We start from the raw sequence: 24,302 nt of genomic DNA, 5'->3' as shown, positions 1-24,302 counted from the left end.
AAATGAACTGTGTCCAATACAAATGACCAAATAGCCTACAGATAAAACAGCTGCCCAACAATTGAATGCAAGCAAACAAAAAAAAAATCTCAACCTCAATTGTAAAATAGAGTTGCTCTAAAACCCAGATGAAAAAAGATAAATCAGAAAATGCGAAAGGGGAGAGTAGAACTAAACCTGGGACTGAAGAGAATGTTTTCGAGTTCATACAATTCAGAGTCAGTAGCCAGTTCCAACACTAACCTGAGCTCAGGGTCATAATTACTACCTGCAAAATGCAAACCAACCAAACAGACCAATCAATCACCACAAACCCAATACAGAGAACCCAGAAAATAAATGGAAAAAAAAACAGAAGAGAAACATGCACACCATCTGCTCTTCCTGAAAGTCCTGCTTGAGGAACAAAACCCACGAACCCTAGAGCATCTTTACGCCCCGGACCCTTTATAGTCTGCAAATTTAAAGAACAGATAAGACAAAAAAAGAGAAGAGGAGGAGGTTTCTATGTGGGGTTGTTGTTTTAAAGCTTACAAATGAGCGTGAGAAGAGGAGGAGGTTTCATAACAGGGTTTGGGTGATCCAAACCGTGAAGATGGAGAACTCCGTGAGCCGATGGGTTTCTTTTTTCTTTCGAGGGTTTGGGTTTAATTTTTGGGTTTAAAATACACAGTGACAGAGAGAGAGAACGACTGAGAGAGATGAACCCCCGATGGGTTTTCTTAGTGTGGGAACCTCATATGGTTGAGAGAGAGAGAGAGAGAGAGAGAGAGGGGCAGGAGAACCATATGGGTTTGGGTTTTTTTTTTAAAAAAAAAACACAGTGAAGAGAGAAAGAATGAGTGAGAGAGATGAACCCCCGATGGGTTTTCTTAGACAGAGAGAGAGAGAGAGGGGAAGAAATTAACCCATATGGGTTTCGGTTTTTTAAAAAGAAAAACACACAGTGAAGAGAGAGAGAACGACTGAGAGAGATGAAGTTTCTTTTTTTCTCGAGGGTGCGTCTCGTAACGCAAGTTTTTGTTTTAAGTTTCTTTCGAGGGTACGTCGAAGACGCACCCTCCGTAACGCCGCTTCCTTTAAAAAAAAAAAAAAAAAACTGGGCCAACCATTTCAGCCAATCAAACGGCTCCCCTCTCTTCAAGCCAAACGGCTCCTCTCTCTGCAAGCGTATATAAAGAAATGCGCTTCAAGCGTATAATCTTTTTCCTCATAATACTGAAAGAATGAGAACCGACATTACAATCTCCGACCCATGATTAACTGAATGTTTATAATATAAGTGATTTTCCATTATACAATGATTATCATATCCTTATGTTGCAATTGTACTATATTATATGTAGATATGAAATATTGATAATGGTATTAAAATTCAAGTCCTTGGAAAGCTCTTTACTGACTACTCTTTTGAAGGAAGACAATGTGTCTTGATTTCTTCAACTTCAACCTTTGTCTTATGAAGTGGACCAAGTGGTAGATGGCCTCAATGTGTTTTCGCTGGAATAAGGAGGAGTGGTAGAAATCATCAATGCTCAGAAATTTGGCTGACGTTGTTTAAGTTAACTTGTCCTAGGGACATTAAAATTCGTGAGAACATGGTTAACCATGCGATTTGAATTGAAGCTTCTACTATATATAGGCTACTGATATTTGCACTACGTGGTTCAGTGGTTGCTTACGTCCACTGTAGAAGTAAGTTTAAATACTTCAATATTGCGTTTACAAACTCTATATTTTCTCTCTGTCAAAAAACATTAAAACTTTATATTCAATGCGTTTTACACACACATATACATATGCATGCGTATATATACACTACTAGAGAAGCTATCCGAAAAATAAAATCTCCTTCCGAGACGTTGACTCAGGCCTCAATAGGGCCATGCCGGGGCTGCCACCGGCGTCTACGTCGCACACATTAGTCTGTGGGTGATAAATCACGTGAAACTATATGGGTGCACATAATGGGGGCATGACAAATGATATTTGGTCCAACAACAGCATCTTAAAAAGTCATCCGTTGGATTAAATATCAGGGTGGTAACTTGATTACGACTAGACGTATCCCTTATAAAACTCGATAAATCATTGCCAAAATACAAGACATAAGCACAATACATGGTCTTTTGAATTAGAGATTGTGTTGGATAATGTAATTTGGTAATCCGGTAACAGCTAAAGTAGGCATCATTTGCTAAACATAGTCAATATTTTCATCAAAGATAGGAAAGATTAAAAGAATTAAGACTACCAATGACTTTCTACGTGATTGAATAGGAAAAATCAACACACCTACCTAGTACCAGGTGCAAAAAAAATACTAACTTAAGTGCTAGAAAGACTGAACTAAAAGGGGTGATAAGATAGATTTATCATTGCATACAAGACAGACAGGCAAAAAAGTGCCTCTTGAAAAGAACCATTTCAAGGTACCCAAATATCCAAGGAAACCGTTGCTTCGAAATTCAATTCAATCTTGCTTTTAGTTGGACAAAGCGTTGCATTCTAGGAATTAAGTTACATTGAAGATGTAGACTTTAATAAACCTTGTGATGAGTATATAAAACTGAATTGACAAGGGCAGCTTCCCTTCCCTCTCTAGCCCATGAAGAGATCACATGGGCTAAGTAGGTCCTTCAAACATAGACCTCCCTGCAAACAACCTCCTTTAAAATTTGGGACCAGATCAATTGTAACAAGGACCCCAATTGGACCACTCCTCCCACTCTTCAAAGAAGTATGGTGCGCTCTGCTATATAAATACAACAAAGTTACTCTCTTTCCGACTTTAGTCTTCTATTTAACGCGGATCCACGTGTTAGAATATATGAGATCAGGTATCATTAGAATGGTAGATTAGACAACTCGGTAGTTGTTTTATGAAGAGAAACGGTTGATGTCTTGCGTGTGTTTGCATTCTATTTATAGAGGCTTTTACATGAAAAACATGAAATACATGTACAACTGTGCAAGACCGCCTATGCAAAAGTACTAAAACTACCTATATTTGAAATTCAAAACATAATCCTTACTATTCTAAAAACCTAAACCTCGAAATTTCGTCTACCATCTTCCCCTAAATTCCCACTATATCCTGATCTTATGGCCTTTGATTCTCTTTTTTATTTCTTAGAAAACAATCTCATGCGTCCGTACCATATACTATTTCCGTCTTTTCGTCTCCCTAGTTACCCCTGCAGAAGTATCCAAACAATTACCGCAGTCTCAACCAATCACCATGGCCTATTCTCTCGACTTTATCACCCGTCCCACCAGGTGTCTGGCCATCTTATGCATGCTTTTGCAAAGTGTGGTTTCCCTGCATACCGTCTTCTGCTTTTTAGAGAGCATGCAAGGAGAAGTTCTGAAGCTTTTCGGAAATACGGTTTTTTGTAATTTTTTATTCTACCGAACTGCTCAAGATACTCTCTCACTCTCTCTTTATGGGTGAAATGTCGTTGCAAGTTCTCCTTATGTGGAAACCCAAACAGGGTGGCTCTTAAAAATCCATTGATTGAAGGTGCAACTGCTCCATATATCTCAGTTTAGTATTTTTTTTTTACTCTCTCATTATCTGGAGGTGTGGATTTTGGCTTCAAAAGCAAGATCCATGGGTTGTATCCTTAATTTCACCAAGTATTTGGATTTGGCCAAGAGTTTCCATTTAGTTTTTTCAATATTCTGATGGGTTGGACTACTTCTCTGTTGCGCATATTATAAATTTGTTTGGATCTTATTTGCTTGCTCAAATAAATTTGTAAATCCAATGAAGAGCCCTTTTTTGGCTCTTTATGCAAGGGCTCCCTTGTGTCTATCATTCCTCTTATAAAGATTATCAATAGATTTTTTTCCTCACAATTAAGTTCCTGTAAAATTTCTTATTTGTTCATTTAAAGTCATTTCCATCAATTTATTAAGTTTATATTTTCGAATTAAATTTATTTATTCAAGTGTCTATCTTTTTAATAAAACTTCAAATGCAATATCTAGATATGTTAAAATCTTTGGTTTACAAGAAGAAATTATGTATCATTGAAGTGCCGAGAAGAGCAATATTCATTTCATGAAAATAAATGCCTATGGTAAGTGGGTATTAAATGTAAACTCTTGGAAAATTGTGTTGCATTTCATTTTTTCTGACAGACCATTATTTACTCAGAAAATTTCTTATGATTTTTTCGTATGAAAGTATTAAAAGTACTGTCATTTTCCTTATCACTTTCGATTGAGAGAATTGACTTTCAATTGACAATGGTTTGTGGAAACTTCTATTCCTTTTTCCCCTTTTCTGCTGAAATTTTCACAAAGTTCATCTAAAAAAAATGGGAAATGCCTATGGTTAGTGGGTATTAAATATAATCTCTAGGAAAGTTGTATTGCATCACTCAACTTGATGGAGAATCGTATTAAATTAACAGAGTTCCGGAAACATTTGATTGATTGAGCAGTTGTAAACTCAAATGATTAGACTGTAGAAGCTTTTAAACTTGAAATATTTATGGAGTGCTACACAAAATTTATAACCAACTGGGATCCTAGCCTCATTAAGGCAATGTTGAGTTTTAAGATTTTAAAGCTTGACCACAAAGTTATAAGTCCAAGGCCTCTGATTCCAAATTTTAGAAATGCTCACTGAGACATCATATTTGCTAAAGCAAGTTTATTTAGCGAATTACCTTAGGTTAGAATCATTTCTTGCCTTTGGGCAATCTGATAATCACAATATTTAATTTCGCTTTGAATGATGCTCTGTTCATTTTGGAATTTGTTGTTAAAGTATAATAGATTAAAAACGCCTTTAACTTTTGGAGTGATTGGTAGTTTCACATTTGTGAATTGATCTGAGTGTGAAACTTATTATGGATTCAAAATTGTCTTTAGGCTGATTGAGTGTAAAATTGATTATTGACTCAAAATTGCCTTTAGGCCCTGTTTGATAGGGTTTCTAATTATGCATTATATGGGTGTATTTTTTATTCTAGGGTTTGGATGGTAAATGGTTTATGGGAAAAATGATTTCATTTCCTTCTTCCTTCGTTCTTTCTCATTTTTTTTCTTTGAACTTTGGTGTTGAAAATTTTTCAGATGTAAATGGAATTATGGTTCCCTTTTCTATGCTTCGGAATGTATGTGGTTGTGCCCCCAAATGGCAATTGTCCGTACATCAAAAAACAAACCCGTCCCCAGTAACAAATCTAGCAATACATGCAAGTTCTTTCAGTTTTCTGAGTGTATTAGACAAAGAAAAGAGATATGTTTCACTTGAAATGATCATATTACTTCTCTCTTTTTACATAAGATTGATCTGGTTCTGTCTAGCCATCTTCGTCTTCGGTTGTTGGGATTGAAGCTCAGTTTTCAGTTGAAGTTGGGTGTCATCCTTTGAGGGTTGTTAATATTTTTATTCAATTATTGGTGTGGGTTTTCAGAGATCATGTTGTTAAATTATGTATCGTCTTCACAGTGATATCCTTCCATAGATCCTTCCATTGAATTTGTGAGGTGAAATTACAGTCCAACGAATGGGCTTTCGTGACCTTACCTCTTGCATCTATGTCTTTATTGTTATAGTATTTGTGTATGTCACTTGGACGATGACATTGGCAGAAGATTTTGATTTCTAATTTGGTCAGCAGGTGAGTCTTTCCCAACCCTCAATCCTCTCGACACGAGATGTAAATTGTTGCTTTGAAAGTTTAAGCCTGCATGATTTATATTTGGGATTGAAGCTCAATTGAGAACGATGTTCCTGTGGTTGATGCTTTTGACAGGCCATTTGGTGAGGCGGCAAAAGTGATGGTTGAAGAGAAAGGCATAACTGTTAGAAATAAATTCCTTTGGAGATGCACTTTAGAAAATTCTGTTTGGAATTCTGGGGATGAGGTATGCCCTTATCTCTGGCAGTTGTTGTTGTTGGTTATATCTTGCTAACTTAGAGTGAATGAAAAGAAATGCTTTCTTAATAGCAGTTGGAACTGAACGTCTCTAATGTTACATTGTGTATTCTCCTTCATGTGTTTCTTTTTTCATTATGCAGAGTATTGGGTAATTCATTTAGGAGTTGTTATATGGTGCGTGAGCATCGGTACAAGTGGCCCCACATGTTCAATTATCTGAACCATGTATTTGCAAGGTCTTGCTATGCAGATAAATAGGTTGGATCATTGAACAAGTGGCCCAACTTGTAATGGAATGCTATCAATTATTTCGACATTGATAGGGAAAAAAGCTCGAATGATAGTCCAGTCAAATGAATATATAGATCTATGCTCAAAGCATAGAAATTTACAACAACTTTTAAGATGTGAACTGTTGAATTGATCGAAAAAAGGTGTCACATACAATTAGGTTCAATGGGAGGCTTCATAGCTTGGTAGGAGATGCATATAGAAGTAGGTATAGAAGTAGGTTGTTGCAAAGAAGATCCCCTCTTTGTAACTCTTTTTGTTTAGAGGGGCTTCTTGATTTTCATTTTTCAACTTTTTAGATGAAGATATCTTTAATTTCACAATGAGTACATCTCCCACTAAAGTTTACTGGACCTTTTTGAGTTTTCGGCATCAGGTCAGAGAACCTGATTTGATACATTCTTCCTTTTCTATCCTTGATCCTTATTCAACTTGTATATGTTTGTCTATAAATTGACATGGACACAATTGAAGTAACTTAAATATACAGTTTTCCTATTCAGATTTTGCTTCTTTCATTCCCGAGGTGAGTGGTATAGTTTAAGTTAATTGTATATTTGAAGTTGATTCTTCAGTGACTATGGTTCTATGAGTAGCTATTCTTAGATGCATGTTTTCATAAGTCATTTTCCTTTTTCCATTTGATCTTTGCTCTGTTCTGGATGATCTTTTTTGAAGGCATGGCTATTTTTTTTCCATTTTAGATCTTCATGTACTTCAGCAAAGCTCCCTATTTTCCTCTTAATATCCTAGGCTTTCTTCTTTTTTACCATTAGAATCGTGTCTTTCTTTTGTTTCATTTGAAACTGCTATTTTCTTGAGTCGGTCTTCATTTCACCTACATATTTTTCCCTTGCATAAGATCTGGTCTTTGTAAGTTGAAGTCCTTGGGTAGATGCATAATACTATTAAAGCATTGGATTTGAAGGATTCGAACAAACTTTATTTCATCTCTTTTCTGTATTTCAAGGGTGTGAAGGGGGCTACTGGTCTGTTATTACTCGAGATTTTCAAGAAAAGCTCATTTTTTCAGGTAAAATCTGTGAATAAATTATCTTTCATTCTTTTCTTCTTGGGTTTAGAATTTCCATTTTCTTTGTAATGGTGAAGTTATAAGATTGGATTTGACTTGAGAAATGAAGAAATGGGCAGTTGGCATACAAGAATGTGCTTCATTAGGAAGTTAATTTCTAAAGGATTCTTCCTAAGCAATACTATAAGATTAGACTGGATGAAACCAGCAGTGGCTAGGATAATAGGAAATAACCCCAAAGCAGCAGTTGTAGATGATCTTTCTATTGTTTCTTGCATTTTGGCACGCTTTTCTTCATTTGCTACGCATACTTTCGCCATAATCTTTTTATACTTCTTGGTCGTTCTTCGTCAGATTAGCAGTGGCACAGGTTGTTAAAATTGGGTTGCATTCAAATTTTTGTATTGTTTTCCATTTAAATTCCAAAGACTATCTTCTATTTTTGTTTCAGTGACAGGTTTACCCAGCAACAATATGGGATTTGGATTTGTTGATGAATATGTTTGGTGGCCTCACCATCCCCAACACTTCCCATGGTTAACTTTATCTTATTCCCATTCATATATTTCTGCATCTCTTTTCTTTTTTCAGTCATGTATTTGTGGTATGTACGGTAATCCAGTGTATCATTAGTTATTAGAGTTATTTCATACAATATAGATTCCAAAGAAAGGAAAAAATTATTCAGTGAACGAAAAACTGAGATGAACAGCAAAGTACATACAAATCAGTTTTCTGAACTTTTTATAATTTTGTTAGTTTCTTAGCTATTCTTGCTTGACATTCTCTTAGCTATTTGGAGAAATGCAAGTTGTAATCCAGTGTGTCATTAGTTATTAGAGTTATTTCATACAAAATAGATTCGAAAGAAAGGAAAAAATTATTCAGTGATCGAAGGATATGCCAAGAACTAAGATGAACCGCAAAGTACATACAAATCAGTTTTCTGAACTTTCTTATAATTTTATTAGTTTCTTAGCTGTTCTTGCTTAACATTATCTTAGCTATTTGGAGAAATGCAAGCTCCATAAGGATGGTTCATCTGCAAAGTCTTTGAGATACATTGGAAGGTATTTGGACACTGCTAATATATGTGCGAGTTTAAATTTTTTTCTAAAAGTGACTTGATTGGTATGATTATCTTTTTTTTTAACGGTAATAGATATGAATTAGATTTTTCATGCATGTTCACTATGAATAAGAACCAAATTCTTCCTAGGTCTGATGTTTTGCAGCAAAGGTTTTTTGAGAAAAATTCTGTTTTGCAAGACTAACCGATACGAATTATGAATGGCTTCAGCCCTGAAAGACCAAAGTCATGGAGTGTATACAACAGATCATCACATCCAGTAGCAGATGAGGCACCATAGATGCATATGAGCACATTTGTGAAATCGTGGCGATCTTTGAACATTTGTTGAGGCCAACATCCTCTTTCCTTTAACCTAGAAACAAAGCTGAAGGATCCCTAGAATCATATCAATCAAGTCAATTCCATGAAAAGTGAGCCTTGTTTTATAATGCATATTGAGCATTAAAAGTTGACACTGTATAAAGTGCTCTTGTATTCTTCCATATTGATATTCACTTTACTTATTCAGGCCATTCTGTTATTTATATCTTTGTCGCACGTGCATTTGCACGTGCACTTTTTACTAGTTAAGAATAAGTATAGAATGACTATTGAGTTCCCTCACATACCACCATAATGATCCAACCATTAGATCTTTCTAGATATATTCTAACACCACCCACTTCCTTCTCTCCCCTCCAAGCTACCTCTGTGGAATCAATCCATAAAAAATGAATACCCATGCACCTCCTCAATAAGAAAATTCCACCAGGCATACAGCAGAAATCGCTGATGGTTCTCTCCAATCAACCCAATTATTGGAAAGAAGCTTCATGCATGGTTAGAGAGTCTATGTCCTACAGACTAAAGATGATTAGTCCTCCTCAACAAATTCTCCATTGATTGACTTAGAGCTAATAGGGAGGTCCCCTCCCATGTCAACCTCTAACCATTTAAACCTCCTTGTGCCATTGGTGTTGGGGTCCAATAAAAAAACAAGCCTGCCACATGGGCCGGCTTACATCTGGCATCCGTGGGCCTCTTCGTCCCTCGGCCACCAAATGGCAGCATAGATGAACGAGCCTATCGCTCTCACTGTGATTGCAATCACAAATCCATTATAGCTTTGATTTCAATTATTCTACGGCTTGAGATGAGGTGGGTCCCCAAGGATATGTCCAACTGAGTCATTTTCGCCCTGCTTGGAATATTATTACATAATTATAGGTCATCCTCAGTTTAATGAGGAATGCTAAACTCAGGGGCCCTTGCAAAAGTGGGCTGAAAGGGCGCCTCACCATTGTGCATTTGTGATGGCTGCAAGTCAAATAGCATTAAATGCACTTTGGTTACTTGTAGCCAATGGGGGCGCCCTTGAGTTTAGCATACCTCTAGTTTAATACATTATTTAGTTACATATTCTCTACATTGGATTCTTGAATAAGATAGTGAGGAAGAACCTTAACCTCAGCTGGTTTTAGACTCTCACGTAGAATTTGCTTTCCTCCAGCCTTTTCCATATTTAAGCTAATTCCAACCTTTCATTTTATAATATGGATGAGGGAAATGATATTAATTTCCAGCCCTTTCATTTGCATTTACATGAAAATGAATGCATTTACACTATCCATATTTGCAATTTTTTTGTTTGAAAAGTGGGTGAAAAATATTATTCCCATTGTGATCTGGTGGTCACGGGTTCGAGTCACGGAAACAGCCTCTCTGTAAAGCAGGAGTAAGGGTGCGGACATCTAATCACTCCTCCCCAGACCCCGCAATGGCGGGATTGAGCGCACTGGGTGAAAAATATTATTCCCCCTTGGATGATGATAAGAAGAAAAATTATAAAATAGCCTATCGAAGCCAATTGACAATCAGATTAAGGTACGTATGTAGCTATTGGGTCGAGAGCCTGCCCAAATTATAAAATAAAAAAATCGTTGAAATTTTGCTATTAATTTCCATTAAAAAAATTGGATTTAATTTGATCGAGAAGTTCAGTCTGCATGGCATGTTGGTGACTTGGTGACAGTGCTATAGATCTGCCGACATGTGATTGGATGGATCAATATTTTTAGCTATAATTACAGAAATTTAGAAGACTAACAAGGTACAGGGATTTGCTAGCCAATTTTGCTGAGAGCCATTTCACAACTGCCTTTTGCATGTGACAACACGTAGCCACATCCGATGAATTAAATGAATAAGACAAAATCTGCCAAAATGTCAACCTGTGTGGCTGTTCTCACATGCATAAGCCAACCGCGAAATGGCTTTCCACGAAATTGACTTGCAAATCCCATCTACCACTATTGATAATAATAATAATAATAATAATAAGGGCGATGGTTTCTCCGCCCCCTTTGCTTAGGACGATGCGCCCCCCTTTCAACGTGATTTGAAGCAGACTTTAACGCTTTTTTATGCCAAGTCACGCTAAAAGGGGGCGCATCATCCTACTGGGGGCGAAAAAATCATCTCCCTAATAATAATAATAAGGGATTTGCTAGATGGTCTGACATGCACAGACCAGCCTCGAAATGCCTTTTGCTATGGACGCTAGCAATTCCCCTATAATAATAATAACCCAAAGATAAAGATGTAACTTAATGGTTTGAGTTGAGGCCTAGATCCAAATCCGATGTCCTTGAGCCAAATATTGCTCCAGGTACTACGAATCTATGGTGCAGATGGGTTTGCTGCTGAAGGCAGCCATGAATTTTTTTTTTTTCATGGAATATTAGCTTGCCAGGTGTTGAGAAAGGGGTAATGTGGAGAGGGGGAGAATTTAGAGGGATGATGCAAAGTGGGGTGATAGTTATGGAAGGAGGAAGGTGGTGGCACCCTCCATGTGGGTTTTCTCTTGGTGGTGGGTATATATCAAAGAGTTTGGAAGGATCTTAGATCCAAAGAAAAAGCGAAGTTCATAGTTAAGGGGAAAGAACTGAAAGTACGGCTGTACTAATGTTCATAATCCTACACCTAAATTCTTTTGCAATAAATTTAGGGTTAGCAGTTACAAACTTTATCTCCACAATTGATGGCGACTAACTCACATTAAAGATTTAGGGGATCCTCTCCATGGCCCATTTTATATGAAAAATTAATTGCAGAATAGTTGAAGTATAAATGGTGTGGTATATTGGAATTTGGAACACACCCAATTTGTTTCTTTTTTTCATACAGTTTTGTTAAAAACTTTTATGTTACTGGAGTTTGATTTAGATGGATGAAAAATTAATGATAAAATGAAGGTAGGGAATTAATCCTTTTGGAGTGCTCAAGTTGAAATTTTTTGGAACTTTGCTTATGTGATGGGTGGTAGGATTGAATAATTGAGTTTCAGGAGTTCCCAACAGCTCTTGATTTCTTTGGAATTTAAGATTTAAGAAATATATGATTGATGGGTTATAAACCTTTTTTTTTCAAAGCAACAAATAGAAAAAAAAAAGAAAAAAGAAGAAAAGAAACATTTGAAATATCTCATCGAAATTGCTGTTAAAGTATAAAAGATTAAATAACGGCTTTTCCAACGGCTTAAGCTTTTGGAGTAATAGGTTGTTTCACCTGGGATCAAAGCAAAGGTCATGGGTTAAAACTCCTTGATATAAAAAAAATCCACATCTAATGGCAGACCCAAAAGAGGGACCACATGTGCCCCGTATAGGCTTCTTGATAGAAATCCACATCTGATGGGCAACCCAAAAGAGGAGCCACATGTGCCACGTGTAGGCCAACCTAAACAGAGGGGCCACACGTGAGGGGGAGTGTTAAAGTACAAAAGATTAAATAACGCCTTGTCCAACAACTTAAGCTTTTGGAGTAATTGGTCATTTCACAATTGCGGCAGGGTTCATTCCCAGGTTCCGTCTCTGCAACATAACTTAAACAATAAAGGTCCTAACTTACTTTTTGTAGAAATAATTCATGGAAGCTGCAGTTGCTTTTCATGAAGTGCCACACAATTCTTTACCTGCAATTTTCAATGATGATTCATGGAAGCTGAAGTGGGCCTATCTACATACAACATAGCTTTGACTTCTTTTGTAATGTAAATAAACTATGGAGAAATTATATAATGCCCGACCGTGAGATTATAAAGGGCAGGTAGAGACAAAACATGTTGCCTTGGTTTTTGAACCAAAGAAAAGTCAACAAAAGGGCTTTCTCTTGGATTAAAATCCAAGGGAGAGATGGTTCTCTCTCTGCCCTTTATAATCGCACGGTCAGCCACCATATATGTTCTCTAAACTATGAGTCCTTATCTTACCCTTAAGGGTGTCAATTTTGGCTCGGGCTCGGAAGCTCAGCTCGGAAAAAGCTCGGCTCGAATCCTTAACGAGCCGAGCCGGTTGGCCAGGCTCTGCTCGTTAAGAATTTAATATATTTAAATATATATATATTATATATTAATATATACACTAAAAGGGTTGTCCATGGAGTGAAAGGGGGAGGCAAAATATGTCACTTCTTTTTTGGAACCCCATTTGTTACTTGGACCACCCCCTGTAATGTAAAAAGAGTAGTCAAATTACACTAGATAGGGCTGTCCAGGGAAGATGAGGGGTGTGAACTTAATATAACCCGAGCTCGATAAGGCTCGCGAGCCTGGCCGAGCCTGACCGAGCCGAGCCTGGCCAAGCTCGGCTCGGCTCGTTTACACCCCTACTTACCCTCTTTTTAAATATATTGAATTAAAAGGAATTTGTATTAAGTTCACAAGAGGAATAAAATGCCAGCTTTTCAGCCTATTTATAGAGAGAAGGTCAATTTGTTTAATAAATTGGATAGCCCAATAAGAAGGGAATGATATTCTTTCCTTTGATCCAATCATTGGGTCCTGTACAAACTACAAAATTTTTGCAAAAGTAAGTCTCCTTTGTACACAAATTTCCATTCCTACACTCAGTCAAATCCCACTCACTATTATGTTGGCCATTAAAGAAGGAAAGACAATCAAGTTGGAATGTCTACATCAAAACCATAGTTTCAAAACTCCCCTGCCTAATCGTGGACTTCTCCTCAGTCGACTCCTTTTTACCTTCACGACGTTCCTGTCCAAGTCCGGTAGTTCCCGCCAAAGTCAACCAAAACTCCTTGGAATCTGTCGAGTTATGAACGCATCAACCGAGTACTGAGCTGCGTCAACAGAATACTCGACCACGTCGTGCCGAGCCGACTAGAATTTACTTTGGCCATGTCTTGACCTGCATCCGTGTTTTGAAACACTGATTAAAACTGTGAAATGCGCCTCATGTGGCAGGCAATGAAGGCTTTGTGTGCTTGGTTTCCTCTTTCCAAAGTTTTCCAATATCTTCTGCTATTCTTGTGGCATCTAATGATGCACTAGACAACCCTCTCCTTGAAAACCCAACTGCATAAAGTCCTTTCTTCCCTTTCCAATTATTTGGGAATGGATGCTTTGGGAATCCATTTCTTGAGAAGAAATCACTCTCCTGCAAAATAAAGTCCAGCAATATTTAGCCAAACATTTTTACTGTTACCTTTAAAAGAATGTATTTAGGCAAGCATTTTTACTGTTACCTTTAGAAAAATATATTTAGCCAAACATTTTCTATTTCTGTACTGGCAGTTGAAGAATGGAAAGGGGACTCAAAGGCCATAAGCTAAAGTCCAAACTTCTCATTAAAAAAAGTTTTTTTTTTCTCTAATTGGTTACCCCATTTCATCAAGGCAAATGAAAAAACAAGACTAAGAAACCACCAAATAAAACCCAGTCAGCTAGCTTTGGGTTCCAGATATTTTAAAACCCTCTTTAGGAAAGATGTGACAGTCCTCATAATAAAACATGAACCTTTCAGTCATATCTATCTTCTCAAGGAAAAGAAAACTGACCTACCAAAAAAAAGAGGAAAAGAAAACTTGAGACGTCAAAAACATTCTCACCACTGAAATTTCAGTCAAATCCAGTTTTTAAGAAAGCTCCTTTTCATTTCTACCCTTTTTCTAATGTATCAAACCAACATAAACTAAGTGAAAAGAAACTAGTATACAAAAGTTAAAAAAACCCAAAATTTCACAACCCAAAATCAAGTTATCAAGCAAAATCTGAAAACAAGTGAAAAAAAAAGGGAAAGTTCTTCATCATTCTAAATGTAAAAAAGTGAAAAAAGAGAAACTAAGCTCACCTGTAACCATGAAGGAACATTGCTGTGATATCCAGTAGCCAAAATGACCGAATCGACCTTTAGATTATCACCATCAACAAGCTCAACTATCCCAGGTAAAAACCTCTTGATTCCTCGAACTACCTTTATTTCACCCGCTCTAATCTTCTCCAATGCACCAATGTCCAAAACAGGGGTCTTTCCGTGGTTGTTCTTGAGCTCCAAAGGCCCAATTGGAGGGCGTTTTAGGCCATAATTCTTTGTATTTCCAAGCACCCACCATGAAAAAACCAATAGCAGCTTATCCACCAGCCAAAGAGGCAGCCATTTCATAAGAAAAGCAGCAGTCTCAAAGGTCGATTTCCCAAATATTTCCCTTGGCAGCACATGAATCTGTCCATTGAAGCAACCCATAAATAAACATTAGAAGCAACAAAACGCATGGCCTCGAAGCAAAAAAGAAGGTTGAAAATAACAAATTTTCTTTCTAGGTTTGTTCTTCCCCGCTTTTATTTTTTTTTCAACTTTTCAAAATTGAACCCAAATCATTAAACAAGACTAGTGTTGAAGTATAAATGATTACTCTAGCAGCTTAAGCTTTTGGAGTGACTGGTGGTTTCATACGGTATCAGAGATATGCCTCGGCAGGTCCCGGGTTCAAAACCCAATAACTGCTTGATGTTAAAATTCCAAGTGTACGGCCAACCCAAAAGAGACGTCACACGTAAGGGGGGTGTTGAAGTATAAATGATTAAATAACACCAACTATAACAGTTTAGCTTCTCGAGTAATTGGTTGTTCCACGTGTATGGCCAACCCAAAAGAGGGGCAACACGTGAGTGAGGTTGATGGGTCCCACTCACCGAGCTTCGGACCACCATGATGGAATCGCGTGGTGGTTACAGAGGTCCAGACAAACTTCCATGCCGGAATTCCCACATCCAACCACCAGAACCTTCTTTCCCCTATAATCCTCCCCCGACTTATAATCACAGACATGAATAACTTGCCCCCCGAATTCCCCAATCCCTTCAATCTCCGGCACTACAGACTCTGCGTTCTCTCCTGTGGCCACCACCAGCCACCGGCAAATGTACTCCACCTCACCACCACCACTCCTTTCACTCTTCACCCTCCATAGCCCACAAATCTCATCATACTTAGCCCACTGAACCCACTCATTGAATCTCGGGCTGATCTCGAAATGCTTCCCATACAATTCTAAGTACTCTATGAACTGATTCTTGCTTGGTTATTTAGGAAAATTTTCAGGGAATGGGAGTTTTGGGAGTTGGCAGAATTTCTTTGGAAGGTGAAGTTTTAATCTATTATAGGTTCGGTTTTGCCATAAAGAAGCAATGCAGTTGGCTTTCTCTAAGACTATAAAAGGCACTCCATGGTCTTTCAAGCATGCTGCCACGGCAAGCCCCGATGGACCCGCGCCGACAATAATCGGACCGTTAACCCACACGCATCGGCAGTTCGTGAAACTTTCCTGATCAGATGCACAAAACATGGTTGAAATGAGTTGGGTTTTTTGAATTTTTAAAAAGAGAAGAGGGGAGAGAGAGAGAGTGGTGTTTGTATGTGAAGTGAGACTGAGAAGGATGGCGGGGATTTAAATAGAGGTGTTGGAGGGAGAGCTACATGCCATTAGAGTGGAAATTGGTGCTTTCAAATGATAATCATGGCCGCCTCCTTATATTATAATGTGACATTTTTCATTGATTTTTTTCTTTACTAGAGAATTTTCCTTTTACTATATTTTATTTGGAAACTCAATCATTACAAGATTTGTGGGCCTCTGCAAAATTCATTAGAATTATTGTTAGTATTATCATTATCAATTCTACCAACACAAGATTTGTGGGCCTCTACAAAATTCACTGGAATTATTTAGTATTATTATTATAATTATTAGATTTTATAAATGTAAAAAAAAAATATCTGTATCTTCATGGCCCCTATATACCTAGTACAAGTAGAAAAGAACCTCTCAAACCATAGACAATGCAATGCTGTTTACTAATTTATTTTTGTTCAAGATTTCCCATTTGGTGGATCTAGATCCACTTCATAGATACTGTATTTTTAGAAGTGCTTCATTAGATCACTACATTTCAATATATTGTTCTTTACCACTGATAGATTTGCATTTTTTTTTCTATTTTCGATTTTGAAAACATAATGCTATACTTTCAGTTTTCCACTACGAATTTTTCATTTTTCTTTTGTTGGTTTTTTCAGCAGTGTTTTTTCTAGAGTTACTTTATTTTATTGGGAAATGATAAATGCGCCCCTTTTCATCTCTTGGGACACCCGGCTGCACTGTACGTGGCAATCAGGTCACTTCATTCCTTAGGCTCTGTTCACTTGCGTTCCCGGGAAATCGAATTCTGGGAAAACACCCATTTTTTCCCGAAAAAGCTAAAATAGCGGTGTTCACTTGTTTTCCTGAGAAAGTAATAGTGCCTAGGTGGAAAAAGTAAAAAATGACATGAAAATTCAAAAAATGGCATGTAGGGAAACCTTTTCTCACAATAGTGGGAAACCAAATCCGATAAAATTGGTGCGATTCGTTTTCCCGAGAAAATTAAAATCGTTGGGTGAGGCAGTAAAGCCGTTTGGTGAGAGAAGTAAAAACACAAAACCCTCGTCTTCTTTCTACCAACCCAGACGCATAAACCCTATCGTCTTCGTCGTCGCTCCTTCCACGAAGCTCTCTCTCTCTCTCTCTCTCAGTTTGGTGAGATCCTACACGCAGCTCGCATCAGGTAGGCCATCCTCTCCCTGCTCTATCTCTGTCCGTCGTCTTCTTCCTCTCCTTTTTTTTTTGGGAGTTTTGGTAGAGAAAGATGTATAGCCATATGGATTTTGTGGGTTTTAGCTATGGATTTTGTGGGTTTTAGCTACGGATTTTTTGTGGGTTTTAGCTATGGATTTTCTAGGTTTTAGCTACGGATTTTTTGTGGGTTTTAGCTATGGATTTTCTGGGTTTTTGCTATGAATTTTTTGTGGGTTTTAGCTATGGAATTTCTGGGTTTTAGCTATGGATTTTTTGTGGGTTTTGTGGGTTTTAGCTATGGATCGGGTGAACTAGGGTTTGCTAAGTTTGTTGGATATGCTCACTGCTTTGTGTATGCTCACTGGTTTGTATATGCTCACTGCTTTGTGTAAAACCTATGAATTTATACTGAAGTTAAATGACATGGCTTTGTTATTGCTCACTGGTTTGTGTAAAACCATGAATTTATAGTGAAATTCAACCCATGGCTTGTATATGCTCACTGGTTTGTGTAAAACCATGAATTTATAAAGAAATTGCAACCATGATTCTATTATAAAATGAGAACCAACCATAGCTAGTGGAACTGATTTAGGTCAGTTACTGCACCCTTATATTTTTTAGGTAGATCCATTTAGTATTTTAGATAGGATTTGAAGTTTTTACTAGTGAATGGAAGTCGCCTGCATGGTGTTTGTCTAAAGTCCTGTGAAAGGCTGTCTCATTCCTAGTTGTGGAACTGCTTTAACAGTAGTGATAGTGTAAATCAAATTGGAAGTGTTGTTTTCCTTTTGGTTATCACTAGTTTTCCTTTAACAATAGTCGCCTGTATGGTGATTATCACCAGTCATCTTGTTTTCCTTTTGGTTATGATGTTTGATAGTTTAAAATTATATATTGTTTGATAGCAATTTGTTTATTACTTTCATATGTGTTGTGTTGTTTCAAAAGTCCATTCTCATACATCTTTCTTCTTTTTTTGGTAGACTCTTCTCTCCGGCACCGAACGACGTTTCTGTTCTCCCTCCCTCTTTCACTCCTACTACTACTGTTCGGATCTTAAGGTATATTTTCTCCTATAAGCCCCATTCCGTGTCGTGTTTGGGGCTTCTTATTATCTATGCTTGGGATTGCTTTCTATGTGGTGCCTATGTTTGAATGGGTGGTTGTGGGTCCTTTGGTGGTTGGGAGCTTGGATGTTTTTTCTGAAAGGGGATTGTGGGTGTTGTAGGGCTACCATCATGCCGCGAGAAGCAGTAAATAGGAGGATGATGATTGTTCGAGCAGCAGCGGTAGTTATGGCTACGAAGTCTGCATTGTTATTTAGGATTAGATGAAACCTTCAGCGCAGGACAAGAGCCCCTTACGAATCAGGGTACCTAACCCACATGGAATATGTTACATGTATCACACATGCAGAGAATCACTGTGTCGCTGTGCTTCGTATGGATGTTCGCTGCTTCCGCACTTTTGTGGCCATCTTAAGAAACACGGCCCTACTCGAAGACACAATCAACTGTTGTGTCGAGGAACAAGTGGCCATTTTCTTACAAATACTTGGTCACAGCGATAGGAACCGCCATGTTAGGGCAGTAATTAGACGGTCAGGGGTGACGGTTTTGAAGTATTTTAACAAGGTTTTGGATGCCGTGCTAAATATCTGGCACTTGTTCATCTTACCTCCTTCAACGGAGACACCACATCAAATCGCTGGAAATCAGAACTGGATGCCCTACTTTAAGGTAGCAAGCATTACCTCTGTATTTGTTAGTAACTGATTAGGGCCTTAGGTTCATATGCTGACGTATCCTGATGTTTAATGTGTACATTGTAGGATTGCATTGGTGCAATCGACGGGACTCACATGCATGCAAGAGTAAGTGCAGAGTTGAATGGCAGATTTTGGTGTCGTAAGGGATACCCATCTCAGAATGTGCTCGCTGCATGTGACTTCGACATGAAGTTCACTTACGTGTTAGCTGGGTGGGAGGGGTCGGCATCAGACTCACGGGTCTTGGCATCCACTTTATCACTCGCGAAAACCCATTTCGTGTCCACCCGGTACTTATGGTATGAGTTATGAAACTTAGACATAATCCTTCTTGTGAGTGCAGGAAAATACTACCTTGCCGATGCTGGGTACCCATGCCTGGCTCATTTTATAACTCCATTCTGCGGCCCTAGTTACCACCTGAACGAGATCAGGGGGCGCAGGCCTCAATCTCCTGAGGAGTGGCGCATGCCTCAATCTCCTGAGGAGTTATATAATCAGAGGCATTCAGGGGTTAGGAATGTAATCGAGCGAACTTTTGGGGTCCTGAAGAAGCGATTCACCATAATAAATTCACCACCCATGTATCCTTTAAAACGGCAGGTGGACATTGTGTTAGACTGTTGCTGCGTCCACAACCACATCAGGAGGGAGATGCCAAACGATGGGTACATTGAAGTGGTTGACCGTGAGTTGGAAGTAGCCTCTCCGGAGGAGATTCCGCCACTTGTTCCTTTGCCCCCTATTTCTAGGGCCGAGGATGTGAGAGCAGGAGGACTGATCCGTACAGGCATTATGGATCATTTGTGGCGTGATTTCCAGGCACGCCGTGGTCATACTTAGGATGATCTGTTGTTTAGTATTACATTTTATTATCTGTCTTTGGGTTGTATCTATGTTCACTCCTGAATACTTTGCTCTTATTACACTTTGCTTTTATTACTTTGTCTTTGGGATGAATGCGTTTTTGCTTTTAGTACTACTTTTGTGTCTTCTGTTTGATGGTATCATGTTTCCTACATGAACAATGTCACAGGTAAGATGGCGTCTACTTCAGGGGTGTCGAAAGGGAGGAAAAAAAATCACTGGGGAGAGGATGAGGATAGACTACTTGTTACAAGCTTAGCTCATCAGGTTGCCGAGGGCAACAAGATTGCTAACGGGTTTAAAAAGCTTGCATTAAACGCGGTGGCACAGGATCTTACCATTAGAATTGGAAGGGATATCACGAAAGATCATGTGAGGAACAGAATGAAGACAATGAAAACGAATTACAGGATTGTTCACACTATCCTCAGTCGCAGCGGTTTTGGTTGGGATACAATACAATGCAAAATAAGTGTTGAGGATGAAGTGAAGAATGATTACCTGCAGGTAATCTCCAATACTTTTGTGGTTGATTTGTTTTTCTCTGTAATCAGTTTCCACTCATTACTTACAATTACACCATTTTTTTCCAGAGTACTCCCGGACACCTTCGGTTCTTTAACACCCGTTACCCCCTTTATGAAGAATGGAAGTATGTGTTTGGGGAGGATCATGCTACATGAGAGTTTCTTGACGACAGCCATGCCCCTTTCCAGGATGAGTTGGGTAATTTTCCTTCCAGCGACCCAGTGGGGCTCGACGATATGGCCGACAGATTCCCCCTGTAGCTACTCCTCTAGATCCTCCACGATGTTCATATCACGCCATTCTTCTCCTATTAGAGACGCTAGCATGGGGTTCAGTGACTCATCCCCTGTGAAAGCGCCTACTCCGGGTAGCAGCGGAAAGATGAGGCGGGGTGCTGATGCAAAGCTTGGACAAAATATGGATAGGTTGTCCGACAGTATCAGGATGACGGCTGATGCCATCACATCGACTGCCGAGGTGCACGACCTCAGTCATCTTAAAGACTTGATGATGAGCATGGAGAATTTCTTCTACAGGGAGCGGGTTAGAGCCTACATGTACCTCCATACCCATCATAAGGAAGATGAGGTCTTCCTTTCCCTGGAGGACGAGGGACATACGAGGTAGTTATCGCTATTTTAGAGCAGTAGCTTCTCCCTATATCTGGTTTTGGTCGTTCCAGTATTTCGCTCTTTTGATGGTGGGTTGAGTATTTCTTATTTTGAAGTTAGATTTTTTGGATATTGTTATGGTAGGTTCTCAACCTTATGTTGGTGGTGGGAAACTCATGTTATTCTGTTTATGGTTGATGTTATGGTTGGATACTGTTATGGTTGGTTATGTTGTGTTGTTTGGATACGGTTATGTTTGAAACTTTTGGTTATGTTGGTGGGTATGTCCAGCAGGTTTGTGTTGCTTATGTAGGTGGTGAGAAATTAATGGTATGATGACAAACTATGGTTATGTTGTTTATGTTAGTGGTGGTTATTAGTACTTGTATGTTATTTTCATTATATTATTTTTAATTGCATTCCTGCAGGCTAATGGGCAAAATAAAATTTTATGTGGTCTTCAAGGGAAGGCAGGTAGGTGTATATGACAGTTGGCAAGACTGTCACGATCAAGTGAACAAGTTTAGTGGAGCATGCTACCGGTCCTACGGTTCTAGGGATGAGGCAGAGGTTGCCCTTCGAGCATTTATACAAGCCAATAGTGGGCCCAGGGAAGATAGGAAAGCATAGACCAACCATCTTCATCTGGATTCCCAAGGCTCGACAAGTTTTGATGTGACGGGTTCATCGTGTAGTTAGTTTTCGTTGTGGGCTAATATGCTTCAGTGCTAACTCGTGTATGTAGGGAGTACACAAGTTTATTTTTCTACGTCTATGTTTTGGAGGTTAGCTTATGTTGACAAATGTTGACCATCAAATGTTTTGACCAGTGTTGCCGTTGTGACATATATGAATGAAATATTTAGTGGTGAATGAGATGGAAAGCAAGAACTGAAATGAGAGATGGTATCATGAGAAACCACTTGCTTTTTATGGTTGTACCTGAAGACCATTCAGTGTATAGAAATATTACTTTGTTGCCTACCAAAAAAAAAAATACTTTGTTGCCTTGAAATCTTAGCGCTGAAAGTTGTTCTTGCAGTAACCATATTAAAGCATTTTATGTACTAAAATAATGGCATGCCCCCTTGGGTTTATGTTTATAGAAATGTCAATGATGATGGTTGATATGATTTCTTTACTTCTAGGTGCAAAGTGCTCCCCGGATTTATAAGAAGCCTCAAAGCAATAGTTTGGGGCAAGTGTATGAAGATGCTAGTTTGAACCACGTTAGGGATTCCTCATATTCTTCAAAACATCTATGTGCAAGAAGTGTTAAAATGACACAAAATACCCCTTTGTAAACTCTGTTATGGAGACAAAAGATGGGATGAGTTAGAAAAACCGATTTTTTATATGGTGCGCCCAACCATCAAGTACCTTGAAAGGGCACCACCCATGATAGTTGTTCCAATAGCAGCACACTTTTTAAGAGGCTGCCGTTGGATCAAATATCAAGGGTGGTATTTGGTGGGAACCACCATTTTTATCCTCAAACCGTAGAGTTAGAAATGTGACCCTTTTTATGCCCAAAAATGTTTGGACAGGATGATCCTAGCCCTCTAATGTAGAACAGACCCACAACGTCCAGTCCCTCTATAGACCGGAGGGTTAGGATCATGCTATGGAAATGACTTTTGGGGAACCTCCTATTTATGTTGTAATCCAAATGGACGGTTTGGATCATCCGTGGTGTAACGTAATTTTGAAAAATATTGGTTTATATGCATTAATTCTTCAACAATCTATGGAAAAGAAGGAAGGAAAATGAGAACATGTATATTTCAAAAATGATTAAAATGTTTAAAATGATTTTTTATGTTTAGGTTTCCCACCAATGTTTAATTGGCAAGTGAACAGGCATGGGAAACCTTTTCCTGTACAATTTTCTGGGATTTCCTGCACAAGTGAACAGGCGTGGGAAACCTTTTCCTGCACAGTTTCTCGGGATTTCTTTTCCTTTTGCCACGTCAGATTCTCGGGAAACCTTTTCTTTTCCTTTCCCGAAAAAACAAGTGAACAGACCCTAAATGTGAAGTTCATCAGACCTTTGCAGTCATGGATACCTTGTAGCTGGGTGTCCCAAGTAATAAAGGGGTGCATTTATCATTTCCTTATTTTATCTCATTTTGTATTATTTTTTTATAAGAAAAGGGATTAGCAATCATAATTTTGAGATTTTCTTATTAAACAATTAATATATCAGTACAAGTTTTTTGTTTTTGTCATGTTTGGCGACCATGAAATTTTTTTCGGGGACTCTTAGTTTGCCAAGTGGTGAGAGAGGGGTAGAAAGAGTAGGAGAGGGAGAGAATTTGAGAGGGCAAGATTGTGGAGATGTTGCCGAGTGGCTGAAAATAAGAAATATAAAACTTTATTTTGATTACATCTAGTTTTTCTTTGCTGTGTTTCCGTCCCACTTATCACCCTATCCTCACTCGTGCCCTCTCAATTCCCTCCCTCTACCACCACTGGATAAACTTATATTCCATGAAAAATAAAATTTCATGGATGCCAAGCACGGCCTTAGATACAAATAAGCATAGTAAAATTTCACCAATATTTTCAACTAATCAATTGAATCGTATTTAAAAAATTAAAAATACTTTTCAAAATTCAGAATATGGGTCAGCTCTAACATTCGAAAGAAGCAGCTAGAAACTACAAATTCAATGAAAAACCAATATTATGAGAGGAATAAATGTAGAAATCTAAGGGCCTCTTCAGTTTAAAGGAAAGGTCTTTCCCAAGAAGCCCTTTTCCTTTTGATCACTATTACGAAAAACCTTTTAAATTGTTTTGTTTAAGAATCATGAACCAGAAAAGACATCATTCAAAAAATATAATAATAAAAAGAGCATATATATATATAAGTTCAAGCAAAATGTAAAATAACCAGAAAATGGATGAATGATATTGGACAGGGGGGCCGGTGGGGGGATCTATAAGGGCCATTTTGGTTGCAGGTAGTTACCTCCCTTCCTTTATCTTTTAGTGATTGTTTTGTGCCCCTTTTTTCCCAGAATAAAAAGAACATATATAAGTTCAAGCAAAATGTAATATAACCAGAAAATGGATGGATAATATTGGATAGAGAGGTAGATGTGTGTGTGTGTGTGTGGGGGGGGGGGGGGGGGGGGGGGGAGATTGAGAACAGATATCTATAAGGGCCATTTTGGTTGCAGGTAGTTACCTCGTAGAGTAATGGTGTAAGTAGTCAGCGGGTAGGAGACAAGCCTTGTAGTTACCTTTGTAGAAAAGTGGTGAGGAATGTTTGGTTGTCAACCTCGTAGAGTAAGAACAAGGGTTGCACCTC

General features: G+C 38.4%; 1 protein-coding gene, 1 long non-coding RNA gene and 1 pseudogene across 16 annotated transcripts; 2 read left to right on the top strand and 1 right to left on the bottom strand.

Moving 5' to 3' along the window:
• Positions 1-3,333: 3,333 nt before the first annotated feature.
• On the top strand, positions 3,334-8,837 carry LOC143856720 (uncharacterized). 15 transcript variants are annotated; one of them, XR_013238306.1, is made up of 5 exons: positions 3,334-3,523; positions 5,775-5,886; positions 7,162-7,224; positions 7,682-7,760; positions 8,525-8,837. It is a non-coding gene; the product is annotated as an uncharacterized LOC143856720 (long non-coding RNA). The 15 variants fall into 15 exon arrangements; XR_013238309.1 differs by having other exon boundaries at positions 8,460-8,837; XR_013238314.1 differs by having other exon boundaries at positions 7,682-8,294; positions 8,460-8,837.
• A 4,464-nt stretch (positions 8,838-13,301) lies between these two features.
• On the bottom strand, positions 13,302-15,940 carry LOC143856492 (putative indole-3-pyruvate monooxygenase YUCCA9; annotated as a pseudogene).
• A 2,657-nt stretch (positions 15,941-18,597) lies between these two features.
• Positions 18,598-20,530, top strand: LOC143856038 (uncharacterized). The gene is made up of 5 exons (XM_077366079.1): positions 18,598-18,951; positions 19,044-19,279; positions 19,394-19,770; positions 20,017-20,354; positions 20,441-20,530. The coding sequence occupies exons 1-5, from the start codon at positions 18,598-18,600 to the stop codon at positions 20,528-20,530; spliced, it is 1,395 nt and encodes a 464-aa protein (XP_077222194.1).
• Positions 20,531-24,302: the final 3,772 nt, after the last annotated feature.

Source organism: Tasmannia lanceolata, unplaced genomic scaffold (genome assembly GCF_043159265.1).
Source record: "Tasmannia lanceolata isolate RefF3 unplaced genomic scaffold, GAP_Taslan_0.1 ptg000023l, whole genome shotgun sequence".
Taxonomy (NCBI): domain Eukaryota; kingdom Viridiplantae; phylum Streptophyta; class Magnoliopsida; order Canellales; family Winteraceae; genus Tasmannia; species Tasmannia lanceolata.
This window is presented reverse-complemented; position numbering and strand designations above follow the sequence as displayed.

What these genes read in the sequence shown, in the direction of transcription:
- LOC143856038 (XM_077366079.1), top strand. Translation starts at nt 18,598, where the DNA reads ATGGAATATGTTACATGTATCACACATGCAGAGAATCACTGTGTCGCT. An exon ending in GTGTCCACCCGGTACTTATG is followed by an intron (nt 19,280 to 19,393) that starts GTATGAGTTATG and finishes CTGCGGCCCTAG; the next exon opens with TTACCACCTGAACGAGATCA. An exon ending in TGAAGAATGATTACCTGCAG is followed by an intron (nt 20,355 to 20,440) that starts GTAATCTCCAAT and finishes ATTTTTTTCCAG; the next exon opens with AGTACTCCCGGACACCTTCG.